We start from the raw sequence: 19,867 nt of genomic DNA on the forward strand, positions 1-19,867 counted from the left end.
GGAAGGACAGACCCGGGATGTCCTGGACATTCACACTTGAAGGATGAACTTTTCTCTTTCCTCCCCCTCCCTCCACGCACACATTTCCCCCAAAGGGCTTGCCAGTGGAAACTCCCAGATTAAAAGATTCTAAAGCAAATCTACCTTTAAGGCTAAATATAACCTCTTTAAGTCTTGCTAATGGGAAGAAAATGCTCATATTTGGCTTTAGCCTAAAGACATTGTAACAGGTAACTTTGAGCAATATTGTTTGAGTTAATTTTTTGCCGCCCCCCCACCCCCATCTGCACTCAGCTTGGAAATACAGCGGCGGGAACCTCCAGGGTCCAAAGGACCTGCTTGAACATCTCTCACCCCTGTCTTTCTACCGGACCAACCCGGTGGAGCCTTCCGGGATGAAGAGACTCCACTGACGGGCAGAGGGGCTGGAGAGGGGTCCTGGAGCCCCGAGCTCTACCCAGGGCAATTGCATCTTCCCAGCCGGGGGTGGCACAGTCCTAAGGCCCCTCGGGAGGTGGGGTGTCCTACAGTCCTAACCCCCGTCCTCCAAGCCGTGCTCCGCAGGAGGCGGGGGAGGGGGGGCCCCGCTTAGTTCTAGAGCTCCCACCCCCATCTGTTTCCCGCAGAAGGCTGAGGTGCGGAGGTCAGTTCCAAAGCCTCCCCCCCACCCCGGTCTTCCCCGCGGGCGGTGAAAGGGGCGCTGCCACGCTTCTTCAGTCTCCCGCAGGTGGCTCTCCGCTCCCGGCCGCCGCGCTTCGGGAGGAGCCGGGAGGCCCTGGGACCCGGACCGCGCGTCCACGAACGCTCCGGCTGGTCGCCTCCAGTGTCCCCACTCCAAATCCCAAATGTCAACCCAGGCTGTCTTCCTTTTCGTTTCCTGAAACCCGGTGGGACCCGATCCGGTTAGCTGCCGACTGCGTTTCAAAGTTTTGTCGGGGTGAAGCACTTCAGCCTCCCGCGTTGTGCTGTGAATGTGTAACCTTCCTCCAGCCGTGGCCGCCGTCCCCGACCCGGGGCGGGCAATCCGGCTCCCTCCGGGCACCTCAGCACCCGCCCTCTCCCCTCCCGGGTGCAGCCTGCGCGGCGGCCCGGGCGGCGCTCTCCGTGGATCAGTTCTGCCCGCGTGGTGGTGGGTGGGGGGGCTTCGGGCCGCGCCCCGCCCGGGACCACCGGAGCCAACGCCCCACTGGTAGCGGCCGCCGGGGGGCCCCCCGCCCCGCCTTTCCCGGCCCGGCTCCCTCGGCCCCGCCCCCCGGGGAGGGCCGGTGGGGAGGCCGCGGGGGAGTGGGCCCAGCCTCCAGCCCCCGCCCCGGCTGCGCCCCCGCGTCTCCATGGCGATCCTCCCGGCGCGCACCTCCGGGCAGGCTCCCCCCGGGCTGAACAATACGCGGCGGGGCCGGGGGCGGGGCCCAGCTGGGCCGGGGGCGGGGAGAGCGCGGGCAGAGGGGGCGCCGGCCGAGCGCACCGCCCAGGCAGCCGCCGGCCGCCCGGGTCCGAGCGGCGCGGTGCGGCCCAGCCCCTCCGGGAGCGCTGCCCCCGCCCTGCTCCGGGCCCGCCCCGCTTCCCACGCCGCCCGGCTGAGCTCGCGCGGGAGCCACCTGGAGCCGCCGGGAGCCGCCGCAGCCGCAGGTTGATGCGCGGCGCCCTCCCGGGACGCGCAGAGGAGCCATCTTGAAACCAACTTCGCGAACTTTCGCAAAGTGCTCTCGAAGTGGAAGCTGCGGGGGAGACCGGGAGCGCGGCCCCCGGTGTCCCCGCCGGGGCCCCCGGGGAGGCAGGGCGCGGGCCGCCCCGAGGGCCCGGCGCGGGGCGCGCAGGAGCCCTCCCCCGGCCGCGCCGGGTGGATGCGGAGCCGCGCCGGGTGCATGGATTGTGCTCGGGCGCCCAGCTCGGGCTCGGGCTCGGGCGCCGGGCCATGGCGCCGCCGCCGCCTCCCGTGTTGCCCGCGCTGCTGCTCTTGGCTGCGGCCGCCGCCCTACCCGCGCTGGGGCTGCGGGCGGCCGCCTGGGAGCTGCGCGTGCCCGGCGGCGCCCGCGCCTTCGCTCTCGGGCCAGGCTGGACCCACGGGCCGGACGCCGCGCGCACGCCCCGGGCGCTGCGGGAGCTGCTGGACGTGAGCCGAGACGGGCGACTGGCGGGGCGGCGGCGCGGGCCGGGCGCGGGGCCCCGGGGCTGCGTGCGCCTGGGGGGCCGCCCGCTGCCGCTGCTCGTCCGCCCGGCGGCCCGCGGCGCCCCGACGGCGCTGAGCCTCCGCCTGAGGGTGCGCGCGCACGGCCCCGGTTGCGGCGCCCGGCTCCGGCGCCGACGTGCCGCCGGCGCGGAGCTGCGGGCGCGGGCTGTGCTCACGGTGCCGGGGCCCGGCGCCGTGCTCTGCTTCCCGGCCCTGGGCGGCGGCGACAGTGGCGGGGCCCCGCTGCCCTCGGCGCTCGCGGCCCTGACCGCCTTCCCCGCCTGTAGCTGCCTGCCGCACCCCGGCTCCCGCTGCCCGCGCCGATCCGTCTGCCTGCCGCCCGGGGGCTCGGCCCGCCTGCGCCAGCTGTGCGCCCTGCGGCGCGGGGCCGGCGCCATCCAGATGGAGCTGGCGCTGGAGGCGGCCGCGGGGACGACCTCCCCGGCGTCGTCGCTGTCGCAGTCGCAGTCGCAGTCGCCGCCGACCCAGCCCCAGGCCGGGGCCGTGGCGGCGCGGCGGGCCCGGCGGGGCGCTGGCGGCAGCACGACCCCTCAGTTCCCGCTGCCTAGCTACCAGGTATCGGTGCCCGAGAACGAGCCGGCGGGCACCACGGTCATCGAGCTGCGCGCGCACGACCCGGACGAAGGCGAGGCGGGGCGCCTGAGCTACCAGATGGAGGCACTGTTCGATGAGCGCTCCAGTGGCTACTTCCTCATCGACACGGCCACTGGCGCCGTGAGCACTGCCCGCGCCCTGGACCGCGAGACCAAGGACACGCATGTGCTCAAGGTGAGCGCTGCGGACCACGGCTCACCGCGGCGCTCGGCCGCCACCTACCTCACCGTCACAGTGAGCGACACCAACGACCACAGTCCGGTCTTCGAGCAGTCCGAGTACCGTGAGCGCGTGCGTGAGAACCTCGAGGTGGGCTACGAGGTGCTGACCATCCGTGCCACCGATGGCGACGCGCCCTCCAACGCCAACATGCGCTACCGGCTGCTGGAGGGCGCGGGCGGCGTCTTCGAGATCGACGCCCGCTCGGGCGTGGTGCGCACCCGGGCGGCGGTGGACCGGGAGGAAGGGGCTGCCTACCAGCTGCTGGTGGAGGCCAACGACCAGGGCCGCAACCCGGGCCCGCTCAGCGCCACCGCTACCGTCCACATAGTGGTGGAGGATGAGAATGACAACTACCCCCAGTTCAGCGAGAAGCGCTACCTGGTGCAGGTGCCCGAGGACGTGGCAGTCAACACACCTGTGCTGCGAGTGCAGGCCACAGATCGAGACCAGGGGCAGAACGCGGCCATCCATTACAGCATCGTCAGCGGGAACCTGAAGGGGCAGTTCTACCTGCATTCTTTGAGCGGCAGCCTGGACGTGATCAACCCGCTGGACTTTGAGGCCATCAGGGAGTATACGCTGCGCATCAAGGCCCAGGATGGGGGCCGGCCTCCACTCATCAATTCCTCGGGGCTGGTCTTGGTGCAGGTGCTGGACGTGAACGACAACGCCCCCATCTTTGTGAGCAGCCCCTTCCAGGCAGCTGTGCTGGAAAACGTGCCTCTCGGCCACTCGGTGCTGCACATTCAGGCGGTGGACGCGGACGCAGGCGAGAACGCCCGACTGCGCTATCGCCTGGTGGACACCGCGTCGACCTCCCTGGGTGGTGGCGGTCCCGTGTCCCAGGACCCTGGCTCTCCCCCGGAGTTCCCTTTCCAGATCCACAACAGCTCTGGCTGGATCACCGTGTGCGCGGAGCTGGACCGCGAGGAGGTGGAGCACTATAGCTTCGGGGTGGAGGCGGTGGACCACGGCTCGCCGGCCATGAGCTCCTCGGCCAGCGTGTCCATCACGGTGCTGGACGTAAATGACAACGACCCGGTGTTCACGCAGCCCGTGTACGAGCTGCGTCTGAATGAGGACGCCGCAGTGGGGAGCAGCGTGCTGACCCTGCGGGCGCGCGACCGGGACGCCAACAGCGTGATCACCTACCAGCTCACCGGCGGCAACACCCGCAACCGCTTTGCCCTCAGCAGCCAGAGTGGCGGCGGCCTCATAACCCTGGCGCTGCCGCTGGACTACAAGCAGGAGCGGCAGTATGTGCTGGCGGTGACCGCTTCCGATGGCACTCGCTCGCACACCGCGCAGGTCTTCATCAACGTCACTGATGCCAACACCCACCGGCCAGTCTTCCAGAGCTCGCACTACACCGTGAGTGTCAGCGAGGACCGGCCGGTGGGCACCTCCATTGCCACCATCGGTGCCACCGACGAGGACACGGGTGAAAATGCACGCATCACCTATGTGCTGGAGGACCCTGTTCCACAGTTCCGCATCGACCCGGACACTGGCACCATCTACACCATGACCGAGCTGGACTATGAGGACCAAGCCGCCTACACGCTGGCCATCACCGCTCGGGACAATGGCATCCCTCAAAAGTCCGACACCACCTCCCTGGAGATCCTCATCCTCGATGCCAACGACAATGCACCCCGCTTCCTGCGGGACTTCTACCAGGGTTCCGTCTTTGAGGATGCGCCACCGTCCACCAGCGTCCTCCAGGTCTCGGCCACAGATCGGGACTCAGGCCCCAACGGCCGTCTGCTGTACACCTTCCAGGGTGGGGACGACGGTGATGGGGACTTCTACATCGAGCCCACGTCCGGCGTGATCCGCACCCAGCGCCGGCTCGACCGGGAGAACGTGGCCGTGTACAGCCTCCGGGCCCTAGCTGTGGACCGGGGGAGCCCCGCACCCCTCAGTGCCTCGGTGGACATCCAGGTGAGCGTCTTGGACATTAATGACAACCCCCCAGTGTTTGAGAGGGACGAGCTGGAGCTGTTTGTGGAGGAGAACAGCCCTGTGGGGTCCGTGGTGGCAAGGATTCGTGCCAATGACCCCGACGAAGGCCCCAACGCCCAGATCATGTATCAGATCGTGGAAGGCAACGTGCCCGAGGTCTTCCAGCTGGACCTGCTGAGCGGCGACCTGCGTGCCCTGGCTGAGCTGGACTTCGAGGTCCGGCGGGATTACGTGCTGGTGGTGCAGGCCACCTCGGCCCCGCTGGTGAGCCGGGCCACTGTGCACATCCGCCTCCTGGACCAGAATGACAACCCGCCTGTGCTGCCCGACTTCCAGATCCTCTTCAACAACTACGTCACCAATAAGTCCAACAGCTTCCCAACGGGCGTGATCGGCCGCATCCCGGCGCACGACCCCGACCTCTCAGACAGCCTCAACTACACTTTCCTGCAGGGCAATGAGCTCCAGCTGCTGCTGCTGGACCCCGCCTCGGGCGAGCTGCAGCTCAGCCGGGACCTGGACAACAACCGGCCGCTGGAGGCGCTCATGGAGGTGTCTGTTTCTGGTGAGTGGCTGCCCCGAGAACCGCAGGGACCTGCCGGGGGCCCGCCCGACGTGCTGGGGCGCATCTGGGCAAGGCCCAGGCAACTCTTTGGGGATCTGTGGCCTCCGGTTGGATGGCTGGTGCCGCAAGCTGGGGGGGTGCTCCGCACCTAGGCCGAGGGAGTGGGAGGGGTACGACACTGCTTCCGTCAGCACTTTTGCTGGGAGCAGGCCTGGGCTGCTTCAGGTTCAAGACTGGGGGGTTTTTTTTTGGCGCTTTCCTCAGTGGGCTGTGCTCCCGATTGTGCTATTAAAAGTTGGTCTCCAGGGTTATCTGAGTTGTCTGGTTTGCCTGGCGATGCTCTGCAGTCAGCCCTCCGCCTGTCTGGAAAGATCAAGGGTCACTGCCCGCCCCATGTGCTGGTTGGAAATTGCTGGATGGTTCCCTGAGTCACCCTGTAATATGGCTGGAGTTCGGTCCCGTGGTGTCTCTCTTCTGTCTCCTCCAGATAATAACAATCCGGCTTATGTGTGCTCGTCTGTCAGGGAGCTCTTTGAAAAGCATAGCCTCGTTTGATCTTGGCTTCTGCTCCCGGACACGGGCTTATAATTTGGGTGTTACTTAGAGGCCTGCCCAGTTTGGTGGTGGAGCCAGTGTGGGAATCCAGCTGGCCTGCTCTGGGGCTGGAGGTGAGCAGAAGAGCGAGGTGGTCTCAGCTCAACCAGCCTAATGCTTGGCAGCAAAGTGTTGGTGCTCCATGCTGCCAACCCCCGAGTGCTGGACAGGGCCTGCAGGGCCAGGGAGAGGGGACAAATAGAGGGTGTGGGAATTGGGAGACACAGCGGCTCCTTAAGGGGGCCTGCCTGTGGACAGGGTCGGCTGGTGCAGACAGGTGACCTTAATTATGAGACCAAACTATCACCAAGAAAGGCAGTGTTTCGGTTGACTTATTTAAACAATAAATTATTACAACACAGTATCACTGTGGGAGCCCTGCAAGAATTAAAAAGTAAATTCTCTGATTTGTTTTGTTTTCACGGTTGGTTATCAGTTGTTATACGCCAAGGGTTGGGTAGCAAACAGGTTCCTGTTTCAGCTGTTTGCTTATAAGATCCGGAACTTACAGGTCCAGTTTTGAAGTGATGCAATCTTTCACCAAGGCTTTTGGCAGCGTAGTCTGTCTGCAGGTGAATATTTTAGGTTTTGTGAGGTTGTGAATATGCATGGGGAATACGGAAGAGGCCCTTAGGGGAAATTGTTAACCAGGTTATGGGTATTCCAGGCAATGACCAGTTACCAAAAAAAGTCTCTTTCCGAAATTCCCATTTGCATTTGCTCAGTTTTGTTTCCTCATACTGCTTTATCTGCTAGATACAACAGAGTGGAAAACAGCCCGTGCAGAAACGACTTGGCAACATCGTGGGGTTTTGATTGCACAGGGGACACACGGGGCTTTAGTGGGAACCCTGCATGTGCAAGCAAGGATGTTGTGTGCGCCTGAGGCATCAGGAATGTGGGCCCCCCTGTGGCAGCCGGATAACAGGGCTTAGGGTGGATTTCATTCACCAGAGGGTAGTTACTGAGAGATGGCTTGCCTACCTGGAGGGCTCTGGGCTGGGACCACAGTCAAAGGTGGGCTGGGGATCCATGCTATGTAGGGGACTGTCTTGATGGTCTCAGTGACCTAGGGCTGGCTCCGATCCTGCGGCGACATAACGCTTCCACCACTCAGGCGCTGGGCCTCCTGTGGGGATCCCGCCAGGAATAGATGGTTCCTTTTCCCTGGGCTCTGATCGGAGAGCAGGCAGTTTTATAAACTCTCGCACTTACACAGATACTTAGGTGAGCAGTGTTGGGCTTCTTGCCCGCAGGAAGATTCCCGAGGAATGCGTTGCTGCGCTTATTCCGGTGCCCAGTCCACGCTCGGCGCCCAATCCGCGCTCGGTGCCCAATCCGCGCTCGGTGCCCATCGGCGCCGAATCCGTGCTGGGGTCTGAAGTGGGCACCTCGGGGCGCGCTACGACCCTCAGACCACTTGACTGCTGCTGAGTGCTCAGACGAAGCACATGGCTGGAAACTCAAATCTATGATTCCAAACAGCAGAGCGTTGTGTAGAAACAGAACAGAAAGATCAGTCTTTGAATGAACCCAGGTGGATGCTTAGGTTTTGTAAAGGAACAATGGAGAAAGCTGTTGTTTGGGACTCACTCACCCTGTTTTCACTGAAGTGTTACTGGCTTTTCGGGATTTACAGCCATGCCCTAAAGCCTCTGATGCATTATTACCGCCCTCGAGGTGCTGGACGGAGGTGTTCTGTGAGAGCCAGGCCTGTGGGAGCCAGGCCGCTGGTGGGAAGGGCTGCGTGCCCCCAGCAGAGGAGCCTGCTGGGAAGATGCACAAGGGGGAGGGCCTGAGATGGCCAGGCAGGGGGGAGGGCCTGCAGGAGGGAGGGCTGTGCGGGGGGGGGGGGGAGGGCTGTGCAGAAGGGAGGGCTGTGCAGGGGGGAGGGCCTGCAGAGGGAAGGGCTGTGCAGTGGGGGAGGGCTGTGCAGAAGGGAGGGCCTGCAGGGGGGAGGGCCTGCAGGGGGAAGGGCTGTGCAGGGGGGAGGGCCTGCAGGGGGGAGGGCCTGCAGGGGGAAGGGCTGTGCAGGGGGGGAGGGCTGTGCAGAAGGGAGGGCCTGCAGGGGGGAGGGCCTGCAGGGGGAAGGGCTGTGCAGGGGGGGAGGGCTGTGCAGGGGGGAGGGCCTGCAGAGGGAAGGGCGTGCAGGGGGGGAGGGCTGTGCAGGGGGGAGGGCCTGCAGAGGGAGTGGCTCCAGGGGAGAGCAGCTGAGGGAGCGGCAGGGGGACTGGGAGGGCCTTTCCTCTTGCCAGGCCAGGGGTTTTAGTTGGCAGGAGCATTTTGACTGTAAGTAGATAGTGCTGATGATTTTACATAGCCACCGAGAACAGAACACCGTTTGAAAGTGTTTTTGAATTCAGAAATAGTCACATTCAAATAACTGCCATTTTTGGAGGACATCCAGCCATACAAAATGCTCATTTTCTATGCGACGGTTTTTGAATGAGATGTAAAATTCTGTGACTGGGACCTTTTTATGGATGTTGTGTAAAAGCCGTGTTTGCGTTTTTCAAAGTGGTATGGCCGCTGACCTCGTGGGACCCTTCAGGCACCAAATGCTTTAATCTTTCTAGATGTCAGTTTTTAGTAACACCGTCATTTTTTTTTTTTTAAGATTTTATTTATTTATTTGACAGAGAGATAGCGAGAGCAGGAACACAAGCAGGGGGAGCAGGAGAGGGAGAAGCAGGCTTCCCGCCGAGCAGGGAGCCCGATGTGGGACTCGATCCCAGGACCCTGGGATCATGACCCAAGCCGAAGGCAGACGCTTAACGACTGAGCCACCCAGGCGCCCCAACACCGTCATTTTTAATCCCGCTTGAACGTATGTGTGCCTGTGGGGTTAGGGCCTACGACTTCGCGTTTGTGGGCACTGCGGACCGGTGGATGTGGGAATGTTAATGTATGTGGGGTGAGAACGACCAGTCGACGAGTGGCTCGGACACGCCGGAAAACAGTGCAATGCGGTGAAATGAGATTGAGCAACCTCGGGGCGCCTGGGTGGCTCATTCGGTTGAGCGTCAGAGTCTTGATCTCAGCTCAGGTCTTGATCTCGGGGTCTTGCGATCAAGCCCCGCGTCGGGCTCCTTGCTGGGTGTGGAGCCTACTTAAAAAAAAAAAAAGACTGAGCAAGCTTTCTGTGGTTGACCTTGGTGGGGGGTGTATGGCATAAAGCCGCCTAGGCCTGACGAAGCTGTAGAAAGTATTAGCCTTGTTAAGTACAGGATATCGCGGGGACTTTTCCCCAGGTGATTGCAGATGGGGAGGTAGGGGTTGGCCGCCGTACCAGGCAGCACCTGGATGCTTGGTGCCGGAGTTCGTCCCAGGTCTCACGGGAGAAAAGGGTCGACCAGCTGAAGCCTTTGGAGGGCTGAGCTGGATTCTCCCGTGACACCCAGTGCCCCGGGAGAGTTCGGTGCTTCTCACAGCTGGTTAGCATCGAAGGGCTTTCGCACTCTGGGGATAGTCACTTGCTAGCATACTTTCAGAAACACTGGCTCCGAACCAAAAGTGTGTTTCTTGTTTCGCTGAGCACCTACTCTGTGCCAGGCCCTAGAGAGCCAGTGTGGCCCTGTTCTCCCGGAAGTTGGCCGGGGACAGAGGATCGGATGAACGCGGGTGAACACAGAACTGAGATCGAGGGGAGGGAGATGCAGGAGGAGGGGGGCGTGGGGACTCCCGGTCACGCGCATGAAGCGCCTTCCTGGGGGTGGGGGGAGTGGGTGTGGTGGAAAGCCCCTGACCTGCAGAGGGCTGACTCTGGAGGCTTTGGTGACCTTTCTGGGAGATTTGGGGGAGAACTGGGCATGTCTGAGCTGCGGATGGGGAGGCGGCTCTAGGTGGTGAGCTGGGAGGGAAGCGTGGGGGTGGCCGAGGAGCGTGGGTGGACAAGGTGGGGTCTGTGAGCTTAGCTGGTCAGATGTGGGGGCGATGGTGGGCTTGATGGGCCCATGTGCTCTGTCCGCCGGGGCCTCCCCAGGCGCCACCTGTCTGCACGTGGCGTGATGTTCCCCGAGTACACCAGGGCCCCCGGGGCTTGACGGCAGCTGCTTGTGGGGGCAGCGCTGGGATCTGAACCTGGCATGGTGGCTTCCAGACCATGTTCTCTCAGAATAAACTGGCTCCAGGAGCGCGAGGATGAGGTGAGGGAGGGACACTCACTGAGCCGGGGGTCCTTGCAGGGGAGTATGGCCTTGGGGGGGAAAGACCAGGAGACCATGTGGCTGGGGCACCTTTGACCTTTGTCACTTCGGACACGCAGGTCTGGGCAGGAGAGGCCAGCTGGAGTCCTGGCCAGAGGTGGTCAGCAGGGCCTCAGGGGTGACAGAGAGGACAGTCGTGGCGGGGGGTGCTCAGTGACCAGTCTACAGAGGTGTGAGGGCATTCAGGCAGGGGGTGCGTGTGACGGGAATGGGACCCAGGTGCAGCCTCGAGGAGCCATGGCCCAGGTGGCCCGTGGGCAGGGATGGATCAGCATCAGAGCTAGAGCATGAATAATCACACGCGAGAGAAAAGCTGGAGGGCCTGAGGCTCTGGGGGCTGAGGGTCCCAAAGTGGGTCACCCGTGGGGGTCGGGGAGCCTGGGGACAGAGATAGGGCTCGAATTAACCAAAGGGAGGTCCTTGGTGGCCTCCATGAGAGCCAGAGTGGTGGGGGGCTGGGCGGCCCCTCTGAGGAGCAGAGGACAGGCTCGCAGGGGTGAGGGAGTGAGGCTGAGGGCAGGGGGCTGGCCGTAGGGACATGGAGCCTGCACTGGCCCAGGCCGGGTTGAGGGCCGGGAGGACTTGACGGGTTAGCACGCACCACCACACCGGCCGTGCGGTCACTCTGCCTACCTGCGCGGGCATTCACCTGCTGGGGGCCCTAGCACCTTCCAGGGGCACCGGGACTGAGGGAGACGCCTCCATGGCGATGCAGTGCCCGCTGGGACCACGCCGAGTGTAGACAGGCCTGCCCGGGAGGGTCGCTTCCACTTCTCTTTGACTCACAGGACCTGTGATGGGGGAGCAGGGAGTCAGGGGGCCAGGGCAGCCCCCCTCAGCACTGGTTACCTGGCAACATGCAGTCTCCTGGTGGTCCCACCTACCACCTAGAGCCACAGGGAGGCCCTTTAAATGTGGGAGGAGCCACAGGCAGGTAGGCCCTCTGAAGGAGGAGGGGGATGCCGAGCTCATGTTTGGAAGTCGACTGACGTTGTGGTTTGTCGGGGACGCCCAGGCTCCGTCCAGGACCCGGTGCCCCTGTTGGACAGCCCCCTCGGGGCCGGGCGGGCGCCCACACCTGCCCTGGGGATGCCCAGGAGCAGAAAGCTGTGCAGGAGCCGGGTTGGTGGGACAGGGCCATGGGCCTCCACCCTGCCAGCACTCAGATGCAAACAGAAGTAGATTTTATCGTGTGGGGCAGAGCATATGGAAAATATTCCTGAATTTGGCATGATTCTCCGCTCACAGCCTAGGGGGTCATAGTTTTCTGGTGTTTCTTCTTGTCCTGTAAACTGAACACGCAGGTTTGTATGGAAGCCAGAGGATTCCTGGATCCCAAAGGGGTGGAGTGAATGACCTCCCGCTTTCTGCGGGTTTGTTTTGGGAGGGTCACTGGGGTGACCTGAGGACGCGTGGCATGGTTGGGGTTCCAAGTTGTCAGGGTCAGGGAACTGGCCTTGAGTATGTGGGGGATGACGGGGATCCCCTCTGCTTTTCCCCTGTGAGCCTGGGTCTTGTACGCACTGGGTGCTCTGCAGGGGCTGTGGGTTATTTATGGACTGAGCCAGAGGGGCCTAGGGGGAGGGTCCCCCTGCAGAGACCACGGCGGCTCCTCTGCCCTCTGTCGGGGGACCGGGCGAGGAACACAGAAGACGGGTTAGCACGCACCCACCACTTTGGGTCCCTTTGTGCCTTGCTTGGGGCTCGGCCCTGGGGGAAAGGTCTACTCCCATGGCTGATTCTCGTGCTTCAGGTAAGGACTTGTGGATACCTTGGTGATCGGTTCCCCTTTTTGAGTGTGAACATTCCAGAGCTGGGAAAAGCCCGTCGCCAGCCATTCATCATTCTATCACTCCCGTGAGCGTCTCCTGACGTCCTGGAGATGGGCCATGATTCTTTCTTAAACACGCACACAGAAATGTGTGCACGTGCCCACCTGCACGCACACACATGTGGACACACACGCACAGCACAAGGCACAGACATGCACAAACACACACACATGCACACAGACACACACATGCACACATGTGCACAAACACGCACACACAGACGCACAAGTACACACATGCACACACGGACATATGCATAAACACACATGCACATGCACACATGTGGACACATGCACACGGACACAGGAACACATGCATTCACAAACATGCACACATGTGCACACAGGCAAACACGTGTACACCTATACGCATGACAGGTACACACATGCACAAATACACACAGACACACAAATACACGTGTACACATACACGGACACACACATACACGCACAAATAATACACGGACACACACACAGTTTAACCGACTACTTCGGAGGCAGACTGTGTAGCATACGCTTTCCTTCCGGCCACCCCGACCTGACACACCGTTTTTTGCAGTCGCGGTGGGCTCACGGCTGGTCTGGTGATCCCTTGGGCCCGGGGCCGGGGTGCTGGGCTTGAGAGTGGACCGTGGACCGTGGGCCTCCCGTGAAAGGGGTTGCGCTAGCTGTTAGTTTGCAGGTCAGCCACCGGATATCGAGACGACAGGTGTCCCGAGTGCCTGGCCGGTCCTCCGCAGTGGCCGCTGGGACAGACTCCGTGGCGACTTTGCCGCAGGTGCTTCCACGGTGTGCCCTGGGGGGAGGTGCACAGCAGGCGAGCCCTGCACTAATCTGTGGGACACGGAATGGTCCCTCCACCTTCCAGGCGGGAAATGGGTGGGAAAGGACACACCACCTGCTTCGTTGTTGTGTGGAAATGTTAGGGGGTCACGAGCTGGCCAAACCCCCATCCCTGCCGCCCCTGGGTCGGATTTTCAGGCCTGGCCCCCAGTAGCCATGAATGATGGTGCCGGTTTGCTCTCTTGGGGTGTTTGGATTGTTCCCGACCCCCCAAGGTGGCCCAGGGCTGGCTTCCTGGGTCCTAACCTCCTCTCCCCCTCCCCACGGGGCACTCCCCACGAGCACATGGAGCGGGGACTCTGTGCCTCAGTTTCCCCTGGCACAGGCTAGCAGACGCCATCTGCAGGGTGTGGTGAGGGTGCCCTGGGTCTGCTTGTGCTCTCCGGACGTGGCAGGAGTGGCTGGCCTTCTCTTCCCTTTCCTGTGGCCTGACTTTTCCCTCTGGCTCTGGGTTGAGCAGCTGCGAGGGCGAGGGCGGCCTCCTGTACTGCCTGGGGGAGGCCGTTCCTCCTCCGTGTCCGTCTGTCTGTCCTTGCTGCCTCTCCTCTTGCTTCTGACACGCCGGGATGGTGGGGGTGGTCTGTCTGCTTTGGAGGGGGAAGCAGACGACTCAGGAGAGGGACTTGGTGCCGTGACCCTCCCCCCCGCCCCCCGACCGCGGAGGCAGAGGCCTTGGGTCTGGCAGGACGTTGGGACCCCAGAGCCTTGGTCAAGGGCTTCAAGCGCCTGTGAAACCTTGAGGGGACAGTGTGGTCCAGCGGTGGGTGGCCCCCTGTCAGTGGGCCTCCTGCGCTCAGAAGGCAAAGCTGTGTGAGTCCAGCCGAGTCCCTGAGCGGTCGAGGACCAGCCCGCCGGGCCCTGAGCTGCTGAGTCCCAGCCCCGCCCCGCCCTCTGGCCGCCCCTCCCCTGCTGTCTCCTGTCTGCAGAGAGCGCCCAAACTTTTGGTCCCTCCGCCCCTCCGGTCTTCCCCTCTGCCCGCCTCCTTCTCTCCGCCAGGGCTTTGAGGCCAGGGGGTCAGTGCCTGACCTCTGCAGACCTGGGACAGACTGGCCTCCGAGGCAGGACGATGCCCCGAGCGGTGGCTGTCCAAGAGCCTGTCGCCCCCCCCGCTGCCTGGGTCTGTGTGCCCCCTCCCCAGGGTCGGCCTCATCATCTTGCTGGAAACCTGAGAGTCCCCATTTCCTAGGCAAAGACACGGAGGCTGCGGAGCTCCCAGTGGTGGGTCCCGGTCTCTAACCACGGGGACCCCGCTGCCGGCCAGTGGCCAAGGCCTGCGAGGAGGGGCTGTAGCGAGTAGCCCTGGGGACCCAGGTCTGGGGATCACCCGGAACAGGAGGGCTGTGCGTCATGTGGGCATCATGCCTAATTCCACAGGAGCGCTCTGGTGAGCAGGGGTGCAGCCACTGCACGATAAGGGGAAAGGGGGTCCTGGCCACCGTCCCTGAGTCTCTGCGGGCCTCCTGTGGTGGAGCTGTGTCACAGGAAGCTGTGGAGTTCAGGACCCACGTGCACCAGGTGCAGGCAGGGACCTGAGCCAGGGTGGTGGTCAGGGTCAGAGGTGGCGATGAGGTGGACAGCATTACGGAGCTCACGCTGACTGGCTGACATGCCCTTGGGGGCCCTCCAGCTTCGAGAGCACAGATTCTCCTGGCCAGGGACCGACTGACCTTCCCTCCTTTCTTCTCTCCTTCCTTCCTTCTCCCCTTCCTTCCTTCCTTCTTCCTTCCCTCCTTCCCTCCTTTCCTCCTTCCTTCCCTCCTTCCTCCTTCCCTCCTTCTTCCTTCCTTCCTCCTTCCTTCCTTCCTTCTTTTCTTCCTTCTCTCCTTTCCTCCCTCTATCCAATAATCAAGATTTTTCCTTCTTTTTCAATAGTCTGTTTTCACTTCCAGTTCTGTTTCTTTTTTTTTTCCTAATTTAAAATCTATTTAATCTAAGTGATACTCAGGGTAAACTTCGAGCAACAAGTTCAAACAAAGTCATATGCTATTTTAGCATTCAGAGATAAGAACTCTCTTGCAGGGCAATAAACTTTTATCAGTAAGTTGACTGTTGAAGGACTGTGGTCACAGAGTGAAGTTGTTCTGCGGGGCAGCCCCACTTTGGAGACGGCCATGCTTGGCTGTGTTCTTCGCAGTCGTCCCTTGCTGCACTCTGACGCCTCCCTGGTGTTGGACAGAGCATGGGGTTTCCCTGGCAGTGAAGCCCAGATGGCATCCTGAGTACTGATTGCTAATGCTGGTCACGTCACCCCCTCTGGGCCTCAGTGTCCCCACCGGAATGAGGTGGTGGGATGGTCATCGCCCGGGACCCCCATCCTGACTCCAACCCTGGAATCACACTGTAGGTGAAGGATCAGAAGAGGAGAGACCCAGCGTGAGGGTCTGGCTGTGTCTTGGGAAACCTTTTTTTTGTCATGAGCATTGCAGGTGCTGAGAAATTACCTCATTTAAAAGCTATTATGAAGTATTTGTGAATCACATATCTGGTAAGGGATTACTATCTAGAATATATAAAGAACTTCCACAATGGAGAGATAGAGAACAATAGAGAAACAAACAACCCAATTAAAAAATAGACAAAGGACTCGATTAGACATTTTTCCAGTGAAGACGTACGCATGGCCAAAAAGCACACGAAAAAGATGCTCCACGTCACTCATCCTCAGGAACATGCAAATCAGAGCCAAAACGAGATACCACCTCACACCTTTAGGATGGCTATTATAAAAACAAGAAGAGCAGAAAGTAAGACATGGCTACAGTAGGGAGAAATTGGACCCTCACGCCCTGTGGGTGGGAAGGAAAAATGGTGCAGCCACTGTGGAAAACAGTATGGCGGTTCCTCAAAGAATTAAACCTAGAATTAAACCTAAATCCTATTAGGATCCAGGAATCCCACTTCTGGGGATAGACGCAGAAGTAAAAGCAGAGCCTTGACCAGATACTTGCATCCTCACGCTCACAGCAGTGGGTTCGCGATAATCAAGAGGTGGAGGCACCCAGGTATCCACGGGCAGGTGAATGGATAACTGTAGTGGCGTATCCATGCAGTGGGATTTTATTCAGCTTTGAAAGGGAGGGAGATTGGAACCCGCGCTACAACGTGGATGGAAAATTAGAACCTTGTGCTCTGTGAAATAAGCCAGACATGAACAGACACATGTTGTAGGAGATGATGAAGATCCCAGGGTAATGGCCGGATCCATGGAGACCGGAAGTAGGATGATGGTTGCCAGGGCTGGGGAAAGGGGGGCACCGAGTGCTTAATGGGGACAGGGTTTCAGTTCTGCAAGATGAAAAGAGTCCGGAGACCCATGGGGGTGATGGTTGTGCAGCAACGTGGATGTGCTTAATGCCACTCAGTTGTACGCTTAAACATGTTGACGTGTTAACTTTTGTGTGTATTTTACCACAAAAAAGAGCTAATAAAACCCAGCCATTCTGACCACTCTGGTGCTGGACGTGTGGGAGCAGGTGCCTCTTCCTGTGGTTTCAGGCGCTGTTTCCACTGGAGCTGAGCGGCCCCACCCCACCCTCTTTTGTCCTGTCCTCATTCTGTGCATTTCCGAATTCTCCACTGGTGTCCTGACATCGTCCACAGCCAAAGGGGCGGGCACTTTAGTCTAATTTTTGTGTCTGAACGTGTGTGAAATCTCTCTGGCACTTGACTGTGTGCTAGAAGCTGCAGGATGATCACGTACCTTGTTTTAAAAGCCCTGGGTGAGAGGAAGGGTCCTCGGGGCGCTGGGTGCAGCCCAGCCTCCGGGGGAGATAGATGGGCTGGGGGCTGGGGATTCAGCCCGACCCCACTGCCCGGGGAGCGAAGGCCTGTGAAGGTGTGGGCCAGACCACTGTGCGTCCTTGCGTATGGGGGGCCCTCTCCTCTTGCCACCAGCCTCACCACGTGACCGGGTCTTGGGTCTTGGGTTCAGTACCACTTGGGTACATGTGCAGGTCTAGGCGTATTTATTGGCATTTTAACATGTTTAAGCAACTGGGCTTGATCTTTCTCCCCTTTCATTTTTTTTTTTTAAGGATTTATTTATTTGACAGAGAGAGACACAGCGAGAGAGGGAACACAAGCAGGGGGAGCGGGAGAGGGAGAAGCAGGCTCCCCGCGGAGCAGGGAGCCCGATGCGGGGCTCGATCCCAGGACCCCGGGATCATGACCTGACCTGAAGGCAGACGCTCAACCAACTGAGCCATCCAGGCGCCCCTCTCCTCTTTCATTTTTATCGAGGTGAAATTCACCATGTTAAAGCGTATAGTTCTGTAGGCATTTGGTGCATTCACCGCTGCCACCTCTGTCCCCTAAAGCCCTTTCGTCACCCCCAGAGGAGACCCCGGACCCATCCCACTCCCGCCCCAGCCCCTGGGAAGGAGCAGCAGTCGGCTTCCGGTCTCCGTGGCTGTCGGAGTGGCAGAATCACACCCCCCTGTGCGGGCTCCCCTGTCTGGCTGCTTTCGCCAAGCGCCTTGCCTGCGGGTTCGCCCACCTGGTGGCCTGCGTCAGTGCCTCACTCCTCTGCATGTCGGCTCTTTCGAGCTCGCGACCTGGGGCACCCCACCGGAGCCACCACGGCCACCAGACTGCCATGGACAGGTGACTTCTGTCACCAGAGGCACTAGAGCAACCTTGGAAAACTGGAATATTCCATGGGAAAGGTGGAGGGGGCAGTCTTTTGGGAACACCGGACACATTGTTAGCTCTGAGGATGATGCCCTGAGAGGTGAGGAGCCACACTTACGAGGGTCACAAACGTGCACTCCCTCTGTAACTTTATAGCTCCTGGGAGTTCCAGGGTCTTCTGTGACTCAGCCCTGTTTTCAAGTTACCGGTGCCACCTCGCTGAGAGAGTGGGGTCACCAAGGGAGGCACCTGGATCAGGACAGGTAACAGCCCCAGTCCCACAGGCCTGGGTTTATGGGATGCAGGGGGAGCTGACTTCTACGTAAGCACAGCAGTGAACGTTGCAGGTTGGGGAGACCCTGTGGGTGGGCACAGTGGGGGAGACTTAGGGAGCTCTGGAGTGAGCAGGGTCTTGGGGGGTCAAACTGAACGGTGGGGGCGAGGGGCTGAGTGTTGGTGAGTGGCCCCAGTTAGGGGCTTGGAAGATACAGCTTCTTGCAGCGGGAGGTGAGGCCTTCTCAGGGACGGATTGAGCTCATTGGTGCTGAGCAGAATTATCCCGGGGCCTCAGGCACTGGGGTCTGCAAGGTGGTAGGGTCAGGGGTCCTCCGAGGTCCGAGGTGGAGATGAGGGCAGTGTCTTGAGATTGCTTTTGGCTGTGCTTTGTGAGATCCCTGCCGGGCCCTTCCTCTGCCTCTTGCTCATTCCGGAGCTTGTGTGCAGAGAGGATTTGAAATTCGGGTTTGTTGCCCTGTGCGAGGTGAAAATGTGGAACACAAGCCCCCTCCCTGTGCGCCTCCCGGAAGGTTCTGCTTCCCCTACAGATCTTTACAGGCTCCCACCTGGGCTTAGCGCCGGCTTCGAGGAAGCCGGAGGGGCTGCGAGGGTATGGAGGGGAGGTTCGGTGAGGGGCCGGGCCCGGGTCTGTTTGGCCCCGTTCCTCAAGGCGACGGGCTTGCTGCGTCAGCTTCCTGGGGCTGTAACATAGCACCCCAAACCAGTAGCTCAAGACAACAGAAATTTATTCTCTCACCACTCAGGAGGCCAGAAATCTGAAATCAAGGTGTTGGCAGGGCAGCCTTCAGAGGGAAGGCTCCTTCCTGCCTCTTCCAGCTCCCGGTGGCCCCAGGATCCTTGGCTTGCCCAGGCTCACCCCAGCTAGGCTTCCGTTGTCACATGGCCTTCTCCCTGTGCGTGGCCTGTGCGCCTTCCCTCGTGTAAGGACACCAGTCCTACTGAATTAAGGGCCCACCCTACTCCTCTCTGACCCCATCTTAATTGATCTCTTTTTCTTAAGTAGACTCCACGCCAAGCGTGGAGCCCAGCGTGGGGCTTGAACTCACAACCCTGTGATCAAGACCTGAGCTGAGATCAAGAGTCAGACGCTTAACTGACTGAGCCACCCTCATGCCCCCTGAATTTATACCTTTGTTACGTCTGCAAAGGCCCTATTTCCAAATCGGGTCACACTCACAAGTACTGGGGGTTAGGACTTCAACGTATGCTTTTGGGGCCCATGGTTCAACCCACTACAGCACCTGCCTTCACGTTCAGGCGCGTAGCTTGTGTTCGGTGGAATGACGGAGCTCTGCTTTGCCAGTGGGACCGTTTGGCCGCCGGAGCGGTGCCCCCTGACCTATGATGCCACGTGATCCATCCGGATCCTGCCCCTTTGTCCTCTTCTCCCCTGGGACTCCTCCCAGGAGACCGAGTAGTGCACCGGGTAGGGCTCCCGACGGCCCGCATCACTTGGGGGATGAGAGCGGCGTTGGGCTGAGTGCTCTTGCCTCTGGGCATCGCGTAGGAAGGAGTGGGGTGCGGAGCATGTGTGGAGTAACAAACAGCACAGAGGTGCGGGGGGCAGGTAGCAGGGTCTGAGGTGACCGCACGCCCTGCCTCACCCTTTATGCCTCGACGCCACGGGACACAGCTGGGGGCGGCACCTTTGCAACTTAGCTCCCTCTCCTAAGCATGGAAAATTCTCTAATGCATAATTCAACGTTCCCCAAATCTTCAAAGAGGAAAGAATGGAAAATATTAAGGTTTATTGTTCTGAGCGGTTTCCTACGCATCCGGCACGCGGCCGTCGGGGGTCAGGGGTGTGTGCGTGTGCGTGTGTGTGTGTGTGCAGGGCAGGAAGTCCAGCGATGAGTTAGAGCGTGTTGGCCAGGGCGCTGCACTGGGCAGCAAATATGCCTGAGAAAGCAGGCAGGGGCTGGGGCTGGGGG

The 19,867-nt window shown here is 60.8% G+C and overlaps 1 protein-coding gene across 1 annotated transcript in view; it reads left to right on the plus strand.

Moving 5' to 3' along the window:
* Positions 1–1,450: 1,450 nt before the first annotated feature.
* The window catches only part of CELSR1 (cadherin EGF LAG seven-pass G-type receptor 1), a 139,000-nt gene continuing 120,583 nt past the window's right edge, over positions 1,451–19,867 (plus strand). Inside the window, exon 1 of the mRNA XM_045872341.3 lies at positions 1,451–5,537. Within this exon, the coding sequence (XP_045728297.2) occupies positions 1,916–5,537 (3,622 nt within the window). The 5' untranslated portion in view covers positions 1,451–1,915. The remainder of the gene's footprint in view (positions 5,538–19,867) is intronic.

The sequence above is a fragment of the Mirounga angustirostris genome, unplaced genomic scaffold (assembly GCF_029215605.1).
Source record: "Mirounga angustirostris isolate CCGP_5_RB_7025 unplaced genomic scaffold, mMirAng1.0.hap1 SCAF_5, whole genome shotgun sequence".
Lineage (NCBI taxonomy): Eukaryota > Metazoa > Chordata > Mammalia > Carnivora > Phocidae > Mirounga > Mirounga angustirostris.